The 20,867-nt window shown below is 43.0% G+C and overlaps 1 protein-coding gene and 1 long non-coding RNA gene across 9 annotated transcripts in view; both read right to left on the bottom strand.

The window, feature by feature from the left end:
• Window positions 1–20,867, bottom strand: part of NPRL3 (NPR3 like, GATOR1 complex subunit) — a 53,648-nt gene that overhangs the window by 10,381 nt on the left and 22,400 nt on the right. For all 8 annotated transcript variants that reach the window (XM_064520584.1, XM_064520582.1, XM_064520583.1 and 5 more), the window contains 4 exons: window positions 14,263–14,400; window positions 13,344–13,500; window positions 11,100–11,206; window positions 9,680–9,809 (listed from right to left, as the gene is read on the bottom strand). In XM_064520584.1, coding sequence (XP_064376654.1) covers window positions 9,680–9,809; window positions 11,100–11,206; window positions 13,344–13,500; window positions 14,263–14,400 — 532 coding nt within the window. The remainder of the gene's footprint in view (window positions 1–9,679; window positions 9,810–11,099; window positions 11,207–13,343; window positions 13,501–14,262; window positions 14,401–20,867) is intronic.
• Window positions 1,700–9,673, bottom strand: LOC135329963 (uncharacterized). The gene is made up of 3 exons (XR_010391670.1): window positions 6,375–9,673; window positions 6,093–6,141; window positions 1,700–1,711 (listed from the first exon to the last, which is right to left on the bottom strand). It is a non-coding gene; the product is annotated as an uncharacterized LOC135329963 (long non-coding RNA).

The following is a 20,867-nucleotide window of genomic DNA, read 5'->3' as shown; positions in this document are numbered from 1 at the left end:
CATAGCAACCAGCAGTGTTTTGGTGAGAGAAACACATGCAGACTGAGCTCAGATTCTGAGAAGGAAGCTAGCTCTGCTCTATTAATCATCAGGATAATGGGCCAAATCTCAATAAAAGTCCCAAACTGAAGTTCATCAACCCTCTTCAAAAAATCATACAACTTTCAGTGACTTTCAAATCACACAACAGACATCTTTTCTTTGCTGATAGAGCCACATTCTGTCTTTTTAGGGATTCCCTCCTCTTGGGGCTGAATGGACTGGAATCTTAAAACACATTATCTGGGATCACCTTCAAATATATGTTCTTCAGAAACGGCATAATTAATTTTTTATATTTAAAAGAAAATCTATGAAAGAGGAAGGCTGGCAAAAGATACCAAGTGCATTCACACATTAGTTTGCTAAAATCTGAAGTCAGCCTGTAAGAAATAGGAAGCTTATTCCGGTGATTATGTTGATAAAAACCTTCCTTCCAGACGCAGGCCTGGATGGAAAGATGTCTCGTGTGTTTTACTTAAACTTCCAACCTGCTGGCACGCAGCAGTGTCCGATTAGCTAGTTCCATGTCATTTGAAAACCCAAGGTCTGAGTATTTCACAACACCAAACAACCTCAAAAAAATCCAAGGCAATTCAAGGAGACTGCACGCTGATTTCACAGTAAGACCAGCTCTACTAGACCGGCAGGATCTGCTGTGTACCTGGCCTAGACTAAACTCCACTGGTCACGTAGATGGTTTTATGAATTATAAAAGCAGCCAGTTGTTTTTGTTACAGCTCGGTGTGCACGGAGAGTCTTATCCAATACTGTCTCAATTCTGCATGCACACATTCACCTCTACCCTCTTGTGCAAATAACTAGAAAGCCATTCCTCAGACAGCAGCTATGGCTCAGTGAAAAACAAGAAGCCAGACAAAAGTGGTGTTACAGCTTTACGACTCTAATGTGCTTTCCTGAAGGAATGACTGCCAAGTGCCTTTGGGCTGAAAGTGGGAGAGTGAGAGACCAGTTGTGGCTAACTCTAAAACTAGTTTGTCTATGTCAGATGCAAATGCTACAACAAAATATTTAAGTGAGCCTGAACTCCTGCCTCAGGATGAGAGAGAATAATTAGTATTGAAGTTTATCTACAATAAACTTGACTTCAGTGTGAATTCAGTACCTCTAAAAATCTAGTCCTAGAAAAAAGCCCCAGCACTGCAGCATCCTATGACTGGCAACATGCCTGTAGCTGTATCATGCCATCACTGCATTGCCACCATTTCCACTTTGTCCTACCCACACATTTTTTTCCAGGTTTAAACCTATTTCTTACCAAAAGTAGCAAGTGTTTTCACAGATGAGGCCAAGCAGAGGCTTTGCTAATAGGTTCTGCTGCCTATTCTTCCGGAGAGGAGCAATGAATTTATGTTGGTTCTCCATCTGCTCCTCTTGAGCTTTGATGGAGTTTTCAAATAGGACTAGAGGAGGGAAGGCTTCCCTGCACCATCTGCGCTGTTCTGTCTGTCCGGAATGCTCTTCCTCCCTCACAGATACAGGGTTGTCATCTTCATGCTTCATCTCAGTCTACTTGATTAGCTGGGCTCTTTCCTGAAGCCAAAAAGGGCTGGGAGCAGCTTCCCAGGAAAGGGTACGCTTCTGTCCCAAGACTGCCTCCACTCACTGTCATCATCTGGCACTGTAGGAAGCCACAGCTGGCATTTTTTGGCTGAACCATGATGGAAATACAAAAGAAAACATTTTTCGTTGCTTAATTTAGCTAACGATCAGATCTAAATTTCATCCATATTCCCATCATCCTGCTCCCATGCTGCCTCTTTCCAGTCTGCTCTGATGATGGCTCTTATCCACAACAGCATCTGGATTGTTCCCACCGCACAGATCAGCCCGCGCCACCCCCTTCTTCTCCCCCCATCACTGCGCAGCAGGTCCCAGGCAAAGTTATAGCATGTCGTCATGCAAGACTGTATGGAAGTCCCTGCTAACAATACACTGCTTTGTGTTTACTGACAAAAGCAGAGAACATGTATTAGCTTCAGAAAACATGGCCTTTATACATCAGCCCATCTGGGCAGTTTGAGACAGTCAGAGGACAGCTCAGCCCTCAGTCCTGGGATGGACAAGATCTGACATTCATTATTCTCTTCCCTCTTGGCTCAAAGGGAGCATTTGTAAAAATCTTGAGTATCATGTTAAATAAAGTGCGTTTCTTGCCAGGATCCTTTAAGGCTGTTTCCTCTCTAGGCCCAAAAAGCAAAGGAAAACACCAAGATAACTGGGCCTAGCAACAGGTTCAGGGAAGGGAAGAGAAAACAGCAACAGAGCAGCACCCAATCCTAGCTTGGTGTTTCTAACCACACAAGGATACGCCTTTAGTTAAAACACAGTATGCTTTGCATATTGAAGTATACGGTCCCCCTTTCTCCGCTTTGGATTATTTAGTTAATCTGATACACCGAAACTTCATGAACAGGCTCGAGATGTCAGTGCTGCATTGGGTCAGTAAAATCAGATCTTCATAGTTGCTGCGATAAATGGATGTTTGCCCAAATATATCAAGTTCCCCTATCATTCAATGCACCCTCTTTTATGAAAAACAAATCAGCTACTAAAACTGCTCCCTATTTTGCATAAAACAGACTTAGAAGACCCCTTTTAATGTAGGACAAAACAGGTATTGTTCTGTAATATCACCGTTTTAATCATTATGTGACAGCTTTGAATTCTCACTCTGTTGAAGAGGACTTAACCATTCCCTCCATTCAGGCCTTGAAAGCCATATTTTTTAACTGCCACACAGATAAACCCTAATTTCATACCTAGTCTAATTGAGTATAAATGCACCTAAGTACTACTCCCCTCCTTCTGCCAGCAAAAGCTCCCGTGACTCCTAATGTCTTCCAGATGCCCAGCAGAACAGGCCCATTTGTAGTGCGCCTCTCAAAAAAACACAACGGTCTATTCAGTATTTGCATGCAGCTCTCCTCCTACTCCCATCCCCTGACATACACGCTCATTTTCCACTGCGCGACTGTACGAAGCAGGGCAAGTTTTCCTCATGTGTAAGGCAGAGGCCTCATCTACTGGCTGCCTTAATCCCAACAGGATGGCCAGACTTATTAAAACAAAACTGAAAAACTAAATGTGTTTTGTTCAGGGAGAGCTGTCATACCTTCCCATCTGTTTTTTTCCAGTTATTCTAGCCTCGTCAAGGGAAGAATTAGATAGCTAAAATAATAATAGCAATATGCATTATTAAAAGGAGCTACTGCAGTGAAGGGGATGCAGGGAGGAAACAGGTTATCTCATTCACATAGATACACTCCCTCTACCCTTACGGCTGGAAAGATCCCCTCTGTTAGTCCATGTTTGCTCCTCAAGGCAGGGAAGAGAGATCATCTGTCTTCTTCTGAAACAGAAGGGTTCTTCTTCTGTCTTCTTCTGAAACCCTCAAGGGTCGTCCCTTTCCCTTGGTTTGCAAAGAGATTTAGCACAGGAGTGGCTGGGTAAAGAAATGTTGATATTATAAGAAGAAAGCCTTGCACCGAGAAGTGCATTAAAGCATTCCTTGTATTCCTTGCCTGGTATACGTACTCTGTCAGCAAATGCGTGTTGAGCCCAAGGTTTACGTGTATGTACAAGCACACCATGTTTTTCTGAGCTTTCACGTGAGGGTATGAAGGGCTGTGTGCTACACTGAAAACCTTGCCGTTGCATGGTCACCACAAATCTCAGCGATAAAGACTTTGGAAAAATGGAGATGGGTCGCGACACACTTCAAGAACCAGTCACTGTAATTCTTTCTTCTTCTGAGTGCTTGCACACACACACGTGCGCGCGCACACAAACACACACACACAAACCCTTGACAATTTACTTGAGCAATGCTCTTTGGATGGCTGGGATGCCTTCCTATTTCAGCAGTGACTGCTGAACTCTAAAGTTCAGATCGGCTCTGGACACTCCAGCAATGGCCTACAGTGACAGGAGCACAGGATCTGCATTGCTGCGCTGCAACACTCGGCCGTGAGCATATTCTTCCGAAAGGCCAGTGAGGCCACTCGAGAGCCAGGGCTACATGCACCTGGGAGCCAGGTGGGCATCCTCTGCCCACAGCCACACACGTTCTGTATCAAAACTGAACTGTTCTCTTTATTTTGCATGCAAAAAATGCATCTACCTCCTACAAGCATCTTTGGAGAAAGAGCATCCATAAATGTACAACCTGACTTAGATTATATTCAGATCTATTTTTTTAAAGGAATTTGAAAGATGCCCTTTGGATAAGACTGTCATCTCAGATAAGCTGAATATAGTCCTAAAATCAAAGCTCACAGCTCTCCTATGCTTTTAGCTAATACCACTACAATGAGAAAAGCTATCTTAGCTTATCAACAAGAAAAGGATCAAAAAGCTGGTAGCTCTACTTAGAGAAGGAGCAGATTCTCTTATGGGCAGAAAAGTTTACTATATTCTTTAGAAACCATATTTTTCTAAGGCAGAAGAAAACAGAATGATCCCAAACAGGAAGATAAATGGCCAAAGTAGCTTTGAGATGAAATGTTAATGTGCTTGCTGAGACGCCTCTTGCCCTTAGCTTCTGTACATTATCTCAAACCTTCTTGGTCAAGACAGCCAGTGGCACGTCCAAGCAGCTAATATTGCCCTCAAGCGACACACACATCCAGCTGAGTTCTTCCCAATATTAAGGAACATATTGTTGGACTACATTCAAAGCAACTTGCTCAGACATATTTAGCCATTCAGTATCCCAGCTGTACAGCAGAGCTGGGAGGATCCTCATGATGATTAGAAGTGACAACAAGCTTATAGCCAGTTACAGCGGCACAGCTTGAAAATCTAAGTTCTCAGTACCGCTTTGACTGTGACAGACTAACTAAACTCCTTTTTAAAAGCCTAAAGAACCCTCAACACAATCAGGACTGGCATGCACAAGCGGAAAAGATCTGACTCTGTCTATCAATCCCGGTCACTGTTTGCCCTAGGACAGCAGCACCAGCAGCACTTGCCAAGTTTCCTGGCAAGCGAGACCAGATGCAGTATCATGCCGTAAGAATGCAGTACGAAGAGCGACTGCAGCCTCCTGCCTGACAGCAGCCTACGGCACATGGCGAGGGGAGGGGAGGATGAACATGGCTGCTTCCCCAGCAGATTCTCCCAGGCTCCAACGATTTGCAGATCAGGACTTCCTGAGGCAGATGCTGTAATTCCCTATTTAACAGCCCTTAATGGATTCTTCTCCCATGAATTTTCCCAGTAATTTTTGAACCCAAAGAAGCACTCCTGTGACATCCCAGAAAAAAGGAGTTCCTCCTCATGTGCTGTGAAAGCCACCTCTTTTCTTTCTCTTTCAATCTGCTCTCTTCCTTTGGCTCACCCCAGTTCTGTTACTGGAAGGGACAGTTGACAGCCAAGACCTTGTTCATCTTCTTCACACCATATATGATTTGAGAGACCTCTGTTCGATCTCTTTTCCAGGCCAAAGAGAGTTGTTTCTCATACAGACACCGTTCCACCTTTGTTCACCCTTCCTCTGTACCCTGACAAGTTCTGCTGTAGCCTTTGGAGATGAGGAGACCAGAACTGCAAACTGTATTTGAGGCATGAGTGTGCTGTGTGATATTCTCCATTTTGGTTTTTATTCCTTTCCTTATCATACCTAACAGCCGATTTGCTTTTTTGACCACTGCCAAACACAAAACAGACTTTTTAATGGAACATCTCAATCAAAACCCCAAGGTTTTATTCCCAAGCAGAAAAAAATCAGCTCACAGTAGAGAATTTTATAGGTAAAGATCAGACTGTTATTCCCCCCTTCAATTATCATCTTTGGACACTGATAGTCCTGCAGTTCCTCACAGCTGGCTCTTATCTTCCCTGCCCTGAGCTGTTAACTGTCATTAGCAACTGTGTCAAATGATTGCCCCTTGCCTTTTTCAGATCATCTACAAATATGTTTTACAGGGCCTACGCAACTACAGATACCAGCTGAACTTCACTGGTGACCTCATCGTTCTACTGTAAAACTAAGCATTTAATCCTAACCTATCTTTTAACCAATTACTTACTCATTTATTTATTAGTACTTCATGTTCCCACACTTCCCTTTTTCCTTCCCTGCAAAAAAAAAAAAGATTAGTTTTCAGCCCTAGCTCCATTCTGATCTGCTGTGCAGTCACGTCAATGCTGAGCCACACAAGGGAGAGGACAGCACGGGGACAGCAACCAAGCAGTCACAGGCAGCAGAGGGAAGGACAGCTTCTTTGGGGACGGAAGAGAGAAGATGCAGACTGCTCCTTTTCCAGTAAAATCTCTTCAAATCCTTGAAAAGGGAAGACAGATTTCCCTACCGTATAAGCTCACGGGATCCCCTCACCCCATGGATGCACGCCGGTGAGATCCACCACAAGCAGCATGAACAAAACTGGTGGCTGCTGAGAGACACTATCCCAGGTTGGAGTGGATTGCGGAAACTCCAGGTGACACTACGTGGCACAGCAGAGCTAACAGACAACTAGTCAAATGAGGGAGGTCTGCTCCTGCTTTCCCAGCTGCAGAAGGCCCTCCCTTGGTCTGCCCCAGCCCTGGGGCTGCCTGAAGCTTCCCCGAGCACATGCCACCCACTAACCTGGCAGAAAACAAGTGCAGCAGAAACAAATCGAGCGCACTGAGGCAAGCTGGTCAGGAGCCAGAGCTCCAGCGCAAAGGGCAGAGGTAAAGGAGGAGGGCATGTGTGCACACATCGGAGAGCGGAAAGGGGAAGAAGGGCCTCATTCTCGCAGCAGCACCAAGATACCGTTAGATCAGTCTGAGCTACAGGCGCAGGCTCATCCTCAAGCTGCTGCAACAACATTGCTATCCAAGCAAGGCAAGTCAAATGCAGAAAAACAGAAGCTAATAAAGAGATCACTATATGTATACCTGCAAACCCTGCAAATTCTAAGCGTGGGACCACCGATACATGATAAATATACGGTAATCCCAGGGTTCAACTGCAATATGCAGCTTGCCATCGTAGGCAAGAAAAAAGATCCAGAGGAGGGGCTCAAGAAAAAGTCCTGTCTCTAACATAAGTCATGCCTGGGGGCATAGACCGTTCTGGCAGATACCACTGACCACACACCTCCTACTTGATAAGACAGAGGACCAAGAGCAGAAAGTAGACAGGCACTCAAACTTTCAAGGCAGTCTTGACTTGCTTAGGGTACTGCAGGTCGTTGGTATCTCCTGCCAGCCAACAAATGCCATAGCACCCCAAGTATAAAAATGCCAGTGTAATATTTTTCTCATGCACCCAAAGGAATGGAGCAATTCTACACATTTAATAGCAAGCAAACAAAAATAACTTTGTCTTCTTTCAGTTAAGGAAGTATGACTTTGTATAAGAACAGGAGGAAGAATTCTTTAATAAAGTCCACTACACAAAATAGGAAAGCCTTTAAGGACTTCGCATTTTCTGCCCATCCAGAAGCACAAAGCAGAGAGCCAATCTCACACTTAAGACAAGCATCAGATGGGATGGATGCCATGAGACCGTAACAGTTTCTACAGAAAATATAACCCTTTCCCCCGGTACTGACCTTCCAGTACAGATGACCTTCGGAAATACAGAGACAGTACTGTCAGCATGATGGAAAGCACAAGATAACAGACTACTAGTGAAATTCTTCAAAGTTTAAAAAAAAAAAAAAACCACACACATCCCTTCCTATGTACACAAAGAACAAAATTACGGTGAAAGGTCCAAACTTTGTTGTTTTTTCCCAAAGGCAACGCAAATACAATTTAACAATATTTACAGTTCAGAGTGCAGGATCTTTTATTGCTACAACAGAACAAAAACCCACTCACGTTTCATCATATTAATTGCTCCATCAACTAGATCTCTGTGAATTACAATTGCAGCCTGACCACCGCAGGGTATGGTTGGATTCATCTCCCCTAAAAAGCGAGTTCCTAACAAAACAACACTACAAAGAGCTCTCCATAGGTAAATCAAAGCGGAAGCTAACCTTTTTTCTATATCAATGAACTGATATGAAAACATCTAAAGGCCCTCTCTAGTCCAAAACTCCCCCGAGTACCGGCATGCTTTGCTTTATGAAAATGAAGCTAACCATGCCTCCCAACAGCCCACCAGTCTCTGGGGGTCTCCCTCATCTGCATGCGCGTGTCTTGTCAACACGGCTCCAAGTCCGCTGCAACTACAGTTCTCATGTCCGCTCTTCAGCCTGTCGGAGGCACTTCCATAGCTTTTCACAGTATCATCCCTCATCCTTTCACACGCTGCATGGATGATAAAAACAAGTTGTCGTCAACCATTAGAGACCCACCACGGACAGATGAGCATCGGAGAGGAGATACCTGCTCATAAAGAGCCATTTCTGCAATCCAACAACTCTGGCAAACATGTACTATTCTTTCAAGCTTTTCCCCACAACTGCAGCAGTAAGCAGCAGACTTTATTTATGTATTTTAAACAAAAGTAAGACTTCTGAGAAGAACCAGAAGTATTTAAGGAGAGTGCTCTGAAAGGAGTACTGAGGAGGATAAGAATGCCTCCTAAAGCTACAGCAGCTAAAATAAAATTAATGCTGTTAATCCAACTTAAATTTTCAAGACACAGGTTTGCCAGTAACTTCACTGAAGTACTGACAAAAAAAGTAGCCAAAGATGGCAGCTAACCAATGCATACTATTGAGATTACAGGCTATATAAATAGTTATCTTTATCTCTGACCATAATCTCTGCCAAACTGTAACTATAACAGATCCGTCTTTTGCCTGACTGCACAATTGATGTCAATCTTTTAGATGCTTGAACAGCGGCTAATTTCATAGACAGCAAGTTGTCAAAGCATGAAGGCTAGCAAACAACACTACAAAAAAACACTTGAAGGAATCTGCCTATGTTCACTTTGCTGCATTGAGCTGGGCTCAGAGGTCCAAGCTTCCTCAGCTGGAAATGTAACAGGATCAGCCAGGAGGCCTCACGTTATTTAGCTCTTCCTCACATTTCACCAGTCCCCAGACACCCCCCCAAGCCATGATCTATGCAAAACAATAACACACAAATCCAAAAACCATGAACATTAAAATGTTAATATTGTAACACATGGACTTCTGTTGACTACATGCTGAGTCTACTTCCTGGATTCGCCTTTAAGCAATTTCTGCCTCATTTAGAAAACTAAGTGAATAGACAGCTTGCATAGTTTTAAACCCAGACTGTGAATTTAAAGCAGCTACAATATATAATAAAATATAGTAGTCTTTTATTTGTGACTGTGAGGAATCCATGAACTTGCACTGAGCCCTACAAATTTATGACAGTTTTCAACAGACCAAACAGAATTCCAGTTTTCCCTATGATATCGCTAAGGGAAAAGCAACATTCTGATTTTTCATTTAGGAACATGGGGGTTTTTTAGCACAGATCATTCATATAGCTTCATCTTGATAACCATCACAGCTTTTTGGCACCTGGATATGAAACAATGAATCATCGGGTTGGAAACATAGTAATTGGTGCACTTCTAAACCTACAATAGTAGGTTCCTGACTAGATACTCCAGAAGCAACACCATTCCCTGTTCACATTAGCAGGGCAACCACGCACGCTGTCCAGGCAGCTCCTGTCCGCTCCCCCGTCTCACCTCCTGAACTGGTGGTGCTAGAGGATTCTTGAACTCGGAGAGTGAAACTGGGAGGGAGAACTTGGAAAGCATCGACGGCAGATTGTGGCCCCGGAACTGACAAGAAAACGCATCCGCCAACGGAGAGTAACTACAAAAAAGAGGTAAAGGCAGAAAACAGTTTTATACTGCTGGTCAGTGTATCATTTATGTATTTATGCATTACCGAAGTGCCAATTCCCAAAGGAAATATTCTCTCTGATCTAGAAAAACAGTAAGTATAGTCAAAGGCATTTTGTATCCTGCAAAAGCAACCAAGAAGTATACATACTTTCATCTTGGCATTACATTCAGCTCCAACACGTTATTCAAGGTGTGAGGGGAATCCAGTGGAGAACAATAAAAATGATTAAAAGTCTAGAACTGAGCAGTCTTTGATCAAAGGAACTGGGAACGGGCAGTCTAGAGAAGACAGGATTGGGGATGGGCAGGATATACACACGATCTTCAACTATGCCAAATGCAGCTGCAGACATGACTGTCCTCCCTGCCTATGCTGAGAAGGACAAGCGCTATGACTGATTAGAAGCAAGGGACAGCCAAGTGAAATATTAGGAAAACTTTCTGTCTTAGAATTCCCATCAAGAACAGCTAAATAAACCACTGCCATATATGACACTGGCACAGCTGTTCCTAAGTGACCTCAGGGTCCCTTCCAGCCCTATTTTTATAGTTCCATCACAGAAGTTTTGATCTAAAACTATTTTCCTATAATCTAGTTCCAACACAGATTCTAAAAACATCTCAAAAACTAGCACAGAAAGGTTTCAGATGTTCAGCGGAGCAGCAATACCCACCACTGCCTCCACATCTTCCTTGCGTTGCCACCACCTTCTCACACACTGGTTGCCTTACCTTCTGTGTACTAGAAAGCACATAAGCATAAAATGCTTTCACAGGCAACAATAAAATAGTGCTGGTAACAACTCCCTGACTTGTTGCTCATTATTCATTTCAGTTGATACCACGTGCCAGATACACAGATAGTTCTATGAAACACTCACTGATTTAACTTAATTCTAAGGTATTTTACTTTGTGTTTCCATATGGCTTCAGGTTCACACAACCTTGCCTGATATGGACATTCAGTGACCAAGCATATTAAAAATACTAAAAATAGGTCCCCAGGGTAAATATTGTTTCAAAGGCCCACATCACTGCAGAAGCATACTGATCTACTTCCATGCTCCTCCCTACCCCAGACAAACTCTTATGTGGCTCTGCAAGTTCAAGTACATGCAATGGTTTGTGTTTTGTACAATCTCAATAAATTCATACACGAAGAAAAATCCCACCCTGTGTCCAGTAGGACAGGGAAGGAAGGAACATCTGTGCTTCTCACAGCTTTCTTACTACAAGTACTCATTGTCCTTCTACTTACAGACACACACTGGCATTTGGAGATAGCATGTAGACATTGTTTTCACACAGCGGATAAATAATGATTGCTTTTCCCCAGTAAACAAGATGTGCAGCAAGCTGGAAAACCTGCATTGAGGAAACAAAACAAAATTAGGAGAGCAAAAAAGCAAAACTCAGACTCTCAGCAACAGTTCCATACAGCGACAGCAAAGTCTTGTTTGAGCTGAAAAGTGAATAATGTTCCATCCTTTCACTTTGCCTTCAGAAGAAATTCAGGGTATGATACAACATGCGACACATTAAAAAAGCACTTGACAAGGTTATGAATCTCCAGAGAATTGCTTCGCATTTCTAAGCAACTTAGTATTTTCTGCCTCAAAGGAATTTCTTCAAACTGTATCAATAGAGGTTTAGTTATTTTTCATGCCACAACAACCCATTTTTGTTTATGCACAAAATGCATTAAGCGTTATATAGGAAAAATAAAACAAAAGAATGAGCCTCTGCTATGACACAGGCATAAAGAAAACCAACACTGTCTTTTTAATACATTGAGATATTCCAATAATGAGTTACACAAAGTACTTTGAAATGTTAAGCAAGTCGGTGGTTGTTAATGTCTTTGGAAGAGCCACATAAATAGCATCTAGGAGACATAAAATCCAACCCATATCATTAGATGCATTTAACTTTGCATTTTGGTGGAGAACAAAACTACAAAACCAGTAGGGAATTTCCAGAGTTCATCCCGTAGCTATATAATGGCAAGTAACACCACAACTTGCTGCAAGATGTCCCTCTGAGAAAGAGAAGGCCTAGACACATGATCAGGACCATCTGAGATGACAACCAGTGGTGTTCTCTCCCTTTATACAGAGCACAGAATGTGTCCCCTGGTGTGGATCAACTTCTTAGAAGTACTGCATAGCTCTCCCCACACCAATACCATCCAACTTAACCCTCAGGTCCAGCAACAAATGGGCTGTGATGACTGCATTTGTTTGCAATGGTTTCTCGGTGGCCTAGTGTCTCATGTGATTGCCAGTGGTTCATTCCCTCCACTGTATAAATTTCCCTTCTCAAAGGCTTGTCACATCACCCCAAGCAACTCAGATTTAAGAACCTGCTGTCAATACTGGAAAGGCACCCAAAAAGAGCTGCTGGTTTGGAGATACTGGCTCAAAAGTTTTGTACAAGTCTAACCGGAACTCCCTCCTTGGGACCATAGGAAAGACACACATTAAGGTACTAAAAAAGGGTAAACTGACAGGAAGTCTGCAATGACTTTCAAACTCTTTAGTAGATAAAGCTGATTCTTCGGCAGCCATGGAGAATGAGGACCTGTTACCGAGGTAATTCTTTTTTTGTCTTCCTTGTTCCCACACCATCCAGTCACCTCCTTCAAGCTTCACCACTTCCAGGATGAAGCTCCTTTTGCTTGAACAATACCTTGCACAATGCACTCTGTTACCTTACATATCTTTAAGATGGCTGGCTGGTTACAAGCTCTGGCTTAGCCAGCCTTCTGCAGAAGGTCATGGGAACTCCAATGTTGCATCTTGCCCGAGCAAATCCAAGGAAAGCAGCAGGATTTGGCCATGGCAGCTGTAAGCCTTCACTTGTGCTCTGGATGCCTCCATTTACAAAGTAGACATTAGTTTAGCAGAACAAAGACAAACCACTGTGGCGTAAATCAAAACTACCATTTGTTCTGGTTTTCTGTTCTGGTTATAACCACCTAATCGGAAGGCGTAGAGAAAACAGAGCCACTCTTCTCAGAGGTGCACAGGGACAGGACAAGAGGCAACAGACACAAGGTGGAACACGGGAAATTCCATTAGGTATGACGACAAATTTTTCACTCTGATGGTGGTCAGATGCTTGGAGCAGGGGCCCAGAGAAGTTGTGGGATCTCCATCCTCAGAGGCATTCAGAATTCCAACGGACAAGTTCCTGAGCAACTTCATCTAATGGACCTGATCTGGGCAGTAGTTTGGACTAGAGACCTCCAGATGCCCCTTCTGTCCTAAAGCCATCTGTGATTTAGTGATTCTGACGCGGCTGCAGTTGACTCTCCAGCACTGTCACCACTGATCTGTCTCTCAAACCTTCCCCCGTGCTCTGTGGCTCAGGCTTTCTTTGTGCACTCTGCTCACACTGAGAGAACTGACATGTTCATGTACCACAGAAACCCACTGGCATGGAGAAAGAAAAAGCCTCATGAATTAAAAGAATTTCAGCTACTGCTGACAATTCCCTGTACCTGCAGCAATGCCAAGTCAGCATCTTGAGCCAGTTGCTGCAAATTCTTCACAGCAGAGGTAGTTTTAATTACTCTCACCAGGGCAGGGGAGCAGTCCAACGGGAGCTCATTAAGCAATGACTTCTCATCATTTAGAAGTAACAAGGCATGGTAAGGCCTGCAGAAAAAAAGGAATACATTTGTGCAGTAAACTGCAGCTTTCCTGAAGTCTTAGTTATTCCCAGACCACAATACCTGGTCAATCTATGGGTAAAGAAGAACCTCTAACATTACCCTTTTGCTGTAAGTGGGTTCAAAATAAGCTCATTTTTATGCCACAGGATAAGATGCTCCCCTTAAAAAGCGGACAGAGGGTTATATGATAACTGGACATGCCAGTGACTAGAAAAAAATGAAAGCACTGTGCTGACATACAGACAGTAAACCCTGCAGAACTAGACTGAAGACTGCTCATGTGCACTTAAATACAGAATGGAGTAACAGGAAGGAAGAAAGCAAGAGTTAGTTACTTTTGCAGGTAAGAAGCTGTAAATATGGTGAGCAGGAAAGAAGATATAATGGGGCCAGGGCTCTCTTTCCTGTAAGAGCAAAATTACTTCTAGGCCAACAGATGAAAATGAACACCCAATTCTTCTGACTGGAAATAGTGCAGACCTCTCCCACTGCATTATCTCCTGTTTTCAATACAGCTACCTAATGCTAACACAAAAGCTGTGGCTTCACACCACCACGTGTACAGCAGCACGGTGATACCCCAGCATCAGCTTGAGGGAGCCCGGTCTCAGCCCATGCCCCGCACCACCGTGACAGCTCAGTACCGCAGCATCCCTCCGGCTGTGCCAGCAAAACCATCTGCAGGACCACGCTGTGAACGGCAGCAGGGACAGGCCTCGCTCAGAAGGACAGAGCACATTCTTACCTGATAGATTTTAGACTCCTCTCAATTGCTTCCGGGGGTATAAAGCTTGTTGCAACATAGTGGATTTTATGCGGCAGGCAGAAACTCACTTCCAGCCAGTTGTTGATATGTAAACGGACAACCCCTGTTGTACAGAGACTAAAATAGGAAAAAAATAGACAAATACATACAGCATTTACGATGTACATCAAACAAAAATAGTGCTTCAGACTCACCCCTGCATGGGTGAGAATGACAAGAAAAGACAGAGTGCATCTTGCCTATGCCCAGACGGGCTGAGGGTCAGCTGATCCCTAGCTGCAAAGACTTCTTTAACTTGTACTTACAGAATGTTTTCCCCTGTGAGGCTTTGCAGGGATTTGCAAGATTTCACCCCACTCATCTTCTGCTCCCTCCATTCTTAACATTGCACCACTATCTCAAGAGAGAAGAGTTTCTTGAAGAGTTACTGCAAGGCCATTGCACTGGAAAATTCCCTAGACCAGAGCTGCACAGGGCAAAGATGAATTGGGCACAATGTTTTTACACTCATTTTCCATCTACTTCTTCAAGGAAAAAGAAAAGGAGATTTCTGTACTGGGCAACAGTTACAGAGCAGTATATTTCCATAATAACAGCCCCTTTAGGTTCAGCCTAGGTGGTTTGTTTTCCACCAACTTGCTCCTGCCTGTCACATGAAATCTCAAACGTGGTTGTTCAGTGGTTTCTTCATTCTAGGAAACCACAGGGGCTAAACTAAGCCTTTAAGCTGCCTTCAGAGAACAGGACTGGAGTGTAAAGAATGTGCACTTCAGGAATGATAATGAAGTCTGACCCTCATATTCAGCAGGAAAGTGACCACAAACCTCTTTTACTGAAGGAAAAAAACCCAGAAAGCATGCAGTTTAGAGCAATGAATATCATTCAAGTAGTTCTCTCTTCCAGCTTTTAGACGCTGCTCTATAAATTCCTCATCCTTCTTGCATGCACCATTAATTATAGCACCCATGTACAAGTACACACGGCAAAGGCATCCTCTCTGCAGTCATGTTCTACTAAAACTGCAGAAGAACTAGACCTCAAAAAGGAATTTCTGCTGATGTTACTACACTGGTGAACTCAGTAAAGAAAAACAAACCACAAAACTCCCCAACCACACTTGTCCTGTCCATGCACCTGCAGTCACCATTTTAGACAAAATCTTCCTTAGCTCAGAACCTGAAAACGCTTCAGAGACTGGGATATTTAAATATATATGACCAAAAAAGGGTCTCAAGCTGAAAAGCAGAATTGCAGAGTCTCAGTTTGGGGCAGTCATTGCCCTGTTTGCCCTCATTCCTGCATTTCAAAAGCACACATGCACAAAAAAAAGTAGGTTCTGCCAAAATCTCACTGCCACAAAGCAAACAAGAGTATCTATATCACAAATATAATCCACATCTTTTAACCCACATCTCATTTGATAAACAACAGGGCTCCCTTTGGGGAGTGAGCCCTTCCAGATACTTCAGAGATGAAAAGAATCAAGTCAGAAGAATTATGAAGAAATGGAAATAGGAGTCGGCAAATCTAAGCAAGAGATAAAATATACCTAGGTAGTTAACTATATCTGCTTAAAAATAGGGAGGTTATGTGATATACCATAAGGAACCAAGCTAGCACCACCTTGCGAACCTTTGCAACGCTGCCCAGTTTGCAGACAGCAAACACCGGCCTGGGACCAGCTCTGCAAGAGGGAGTGGGCCCGAGCAGGGGGGTGAGGCCCAGAGTAACTCTTCACATATTTTGAGTTTGGAACAAATATAAACTTGCAAATAGATCTTAAGCAACAGCCAATCTTGTCTACACTGGAGAGCTGAATTTCTCAAGATGCCTAAAGGCTGTCGTCCTCCAAGATGAACAAAGCTTATCGGAGGCTAAACGAATCCTGCTTGAACTCAAACCTTGCCTGGAAGCCAAGCCCAGTCTCCCGAGTATTAATTACTCCATGGCACCAGCTCCTGGTGCCATGCAATCTGATTGGGATCCATCATAAGGAATACATATTTAGGTCTGTAACTACAAACAGACCATTGCCAGACAAGTTTTCAGAAGACAGAGAAGCTCTAGCTTCTTCAGGAGGTCCTCTGATGTTAAACTTTCTTCTAAAAGGCATTTTTTGGCCTAAAATAAAATTCTGAAGTTTTCACTTTGAAAATTGTGGTCTAAATTTTAAATTGTGTGTTCAGACTCGCTGTACGGCTTGCAGGTTGATAACGCCCACTAATTCCCCCCTCTACATAAAACACATTTAAAAGCATGCCAGGAACAGGCGCGGAGTGAATACATGTCTTGAAAACTCTTTATGTGGCAATTTAAACATCTATACCTAGCACTCAGTCGTAGGCCACAAACTACCATGCTCATTTTCACGTTCATCTGGTTGTACCTAGGGTTCAGAGCGCCCTGAAAACCCAGCTTTAAAACAAAAACATTGGGTAGCCTTGGCTGCCAGTGTAACTATTCACCAAACCACAACAGAGGGCCGAGGGAGCAAACAAGACTCCGTCCTGCCTGCTCCGCGATCAGGCTCAGCAGGTAAAATCTCGCTGCAGAACTGCTGCTGCAGACAACGGCTTTGAGAAGCAGAGACCCCAGTTTTGTTCTGGAAACCTGCGCTGAACTCTGAAAAATATCGATTTTTCCAAGTTGTAAATGAACCAAATTATGTATATATGCACAAATGCATGATTTTTGCACTGAAAAGATGAACCCGTACTTTCTGGTACTACCACCTCACGTCTGATCAGAGGCTGTACACCCTGGAGCAACATGCAAAGCACAGCGAATGCTTCACTTTTCCTTGCATTAAATGTTGCAACTCCCGTAACACTGCTTATCCCACCAGACATACACTAACCGACAGAGAAAGCCGCATTCTCTTAACATACATCAAGGTAAAGGATATCGCAAAGTAGCATTTGCCCACACTATCTACCAGGCCAAATACTCAAAAGAGAAAATACGACAGTAAATGGACAACACAAGTTAAGAGACTACCTGAAAACCAGTGGGATCGTCAAAACAAGTTATCAAAAAGAAGCAAAGGTACATAAAAATGTGAAACATTTGCAGTGATATTTCCCCTGCATAGTTTAACACTCAGGAAATAGGAAAAAACAAGGTTGGTTCAGCTCATTCTTTGGTCCATTTGCACAAAGGCAGAAGCTTTAATTATGTGATCACACTCGACACAGCAAAATTTTGTCTACAGTGCGTTATACAACAATAGCCTAGAATTAAAGACAACAAGAAAAAAAGATTTTCTGTTCTGATTTCAGTCTTAACTTCATTCTCCTGAATTTGCATTCAACTGTACAACTGTACAATTTCAAGCTTTTGTTATAGATTTATGTACAGGATTTCCCTCCCTTGTCCCCTTTCAGATGGAAAATAACTTTAATCTCTAATGGCCTGCCTGGGAGTAAACGACATCCTCCAGCAGCAAGATATGTGACGGCCCTTAGCTGGCCAGTAGAGTTAAATAATTTCAACAATATATATGCAAAGCTTCATGCAACATGAAATACAGCAAAGATTCATAGAAAGTGAAGTTTGAATTCACGTTGTCTTTCATTTTTACTTATTCCCCATGAAGTCGTCTATTTGCCAAGCTTTTTACTGTGAGCCTCAAAGATCTCCAGGACTTTACAGCTGTTTGGCTAGGGACCTGCAGACCCAGCAGCCCAGAAGAGGAATAGCAAAAACCAGCAAAGGAAGCGAGTACCAAGAAAAGTGATTTTCAAAGCTGCATTATGGAATCACCTGCTCCCCTTCTACTTTGTTTTCCTTAACCAACTAAAATTGTGAAGAAAACAAACCTGTATAAACAGTGATATGGTGCATTTCTTCATCTGAATATCCCTATTCACCGAGCCCAAGTAACTCTCTACAAGGCGATGTCTCTTTTAGAACACATCCCATCCTAAAGAGACTGAAACACAGTTTAGGAACTGAGGTAGGATCATCTTCATCTAATAGCAGTAATTAGATATAATCTAAAGGCAAAACTAGAGCACAGACCATAATATCCCATCTCCAGCCAGTGACCTGCACCAGGAAGGAACAGGACTGTAAGAAGGTGGGAATGCTTTTTTACTGGCTGGCAGAGCATCTTTACAGAGCCTTTGCATCTTTAAAGAGCCTTTGATGGGAAACCTAGAATTGCAGAAAGCCTTCAACAGTGCAGGTACACCAGGAATTTATAGAATTATCTGTTTTGTTCTTTGCTCCTTTCCTAACCACACTTTGCATTTTATTGGGGTCTTTTTTTTTATTTTTGCACTGTTACTGCACCCTGAGCTTCTCCACTGAGTTGAATTTCTCACTGAACCATCTGCTGTAATAGCAAAACCTCTTTTCAGAGCAATAACAGACTATGTAAAGTACGGGTTGTTTTGCCTTACATGCATTACTTTGCATCTCTCTACACCGAATGTCATCTGCTGTTTTATCAGCCAATCAACTGGCATCCAGTGCCCTTTCTGCAACTTATCCTCATCTGTTTACATTTGTATTCCCTTCACTATTATCAGTAAACCTTGTCACTTCACACATTGCTTCATCTTCCAGATGAGTTACCAACACAAATATGTTGTACAGCACAGGTATGAACACAGATTCCCACAGACTCCACCACTAACCAGGCAAAAATGACTTCTTTCCCCATCATCTGACTATTAAACCCTCAAAGACCTTCCATTTTATCCCATGACTACTTAGTGTCAAGAGTTTGGACTGGAGAGCTTTGTTTAGATGACACACGATGAGCAATACCGAGGGATATGTGATGAGGCAGCTGGATACTGAGAGGGGATATCAGGGTAGACTAAAACTGAGAGACATGGAGGAGCAAATTGGAAAAAGCTGTTCACTCTCTCTCCAACTCAAGACCTAGGAGACATCTAATGAGACTAGAAGGAGTAAAGTTCAAAAAGAAACAGAAAGAAACACAGTAAGCAGTTAAGCCATGGCACTCCTTATCAAAGGATGCTGTGGATGTTAAATATTTACATTGGCTCCCACAAGAGCGCACTAATTCAGGGAAGTGAGATCGACTGGGGCTGCTGAATACACAGAAACCATATCCAGCGCTGCAAACTGCAGGAAGCTGGGAAACATTTTAGGGAATAACACAACTTATTTGCTCTATTCTTACTCTCTGCCCTGAACATCTACCGTAGGCCACTGCCCCCAAATGGGATCCTGGAAGTTGGCTGGTACCCTGGAGAAAGCCAGGCTTGTTTTCACAACTATTGGCAAAACACTGATAAACCTCCCTCATCTTTTACAAAAACTTTTATATACACACTCTTCATTCTATGTTTATCCTAGTTATCTTGAAATTAATATTATGTTTGCTAGTTTGGTGGGACTGAGCTTGTAGTTTTTGAGTTTATCTATTTTTGCTATAAGGTTGTGACTTCTTAGAGCTTTGAAATGATTTTACACTTCTTTGCAAAGCACACGTTGACTGTCCTTTGGTCAACTTCACTATAGTTGGTTCATATTTTATAGTACAGCCACACAAATCACATAAACATTAAATACTTCATTAAATCTCATACAATTTTTCTCCTTCCCCCTGAGCTGCTGAGATGGGCTAGATCCACCAGTCAGTTCAAATCCCACCAGGCTGAAAATGTATAAAAGCTCTTCGTCTATTAAAAAAGAAAAAAACAATCCTCTCCCCCATAAAAACTCCCCATACTTTAACTTCTTGTCTGATACAAAGCTAGCTGAAGTCTGCTAAAACCAGATGGGCAGAGCCATCTGGTATCAAGCTAATGGACTATCTGCAGCTACAGATAAAACTTGTTGAAAGCAGTCTGAGTTCCTTAAATTGAACATTAGCTCGAAAAAGGCACCCATTTTAAAACTGGTGAATTCTTCAGTACTGGAGGTACCGGCAACTGGGGTTTCTTGGCCCTAAAGCCACTGCTTTGTTCCACACCAGTGCTGGAGTCTAGGGTGAAAATGAAGGAAAGTTCCCAAGTCTCTTAAAATTTTCTCACCTAATCAAAGAGAAACATTCTGTGTTTCCCCATGGAAGTCGAAAAAGGTACCAGGAACTAGATGTGGATTACCTGTAAATTGCCAGTTCACATGCGTGTGTATTCGTACCAACCGACCTGCTACGGGAGAGGCCGGGTCTCGCCTGAAGTGCCTTAGCACCATCTGGAGGAAAGCCGGGGCTTGACAACACTTCTGGAGCAACTGCTGCTAATTCAGGAGGCTTTCAAGTGGAACTGCAAAAATCAGCAGACACTGGAAAATGTTGGCTTGGGTGAATCTCAAATGCGGAGCTGGGTTCCCATCTGCAATTCAAAGTGCCCTCGCTGCCTCACTGTGCTGTTCCCCTACGCCAAAGGCAATGCCAGAAATTCCTGTACAATTTAAACAGTACATTGTCCCTGCATATATTTGAAGACTCACAGTTCCCATCAGTCTTTTCTTCTTTAGAAGAAACAGACCAAATCTCCTCCACACTCTCTAGGTGGTCCATATCTTTCTTGAAATGTGGTGCCAGAACTCGACACAGTATTCATTATAGCAGGGGCTTTACAGTGCTGAGCAGGACTGCTTCC

This window comes from Dromaius novaehollandiae, chromosome 14 (assembly GCF_036370855.1).
Source record: "Dromaius novaehollandiae isolate bDroNov1 chromosome 14, bDroNov1.hap1, whole genome shotgun sequence".
NCBI lineage: Eukaryota > Metazoa > Chordata > Aves > Casuariiformes > Dromaiidae > Dromaius > Dromaius novaehollandiae.
Note: the sequence above shows the minus strand (reverse complement) of the source record. Positions and strands in the feature narration are given on the sequence as shown.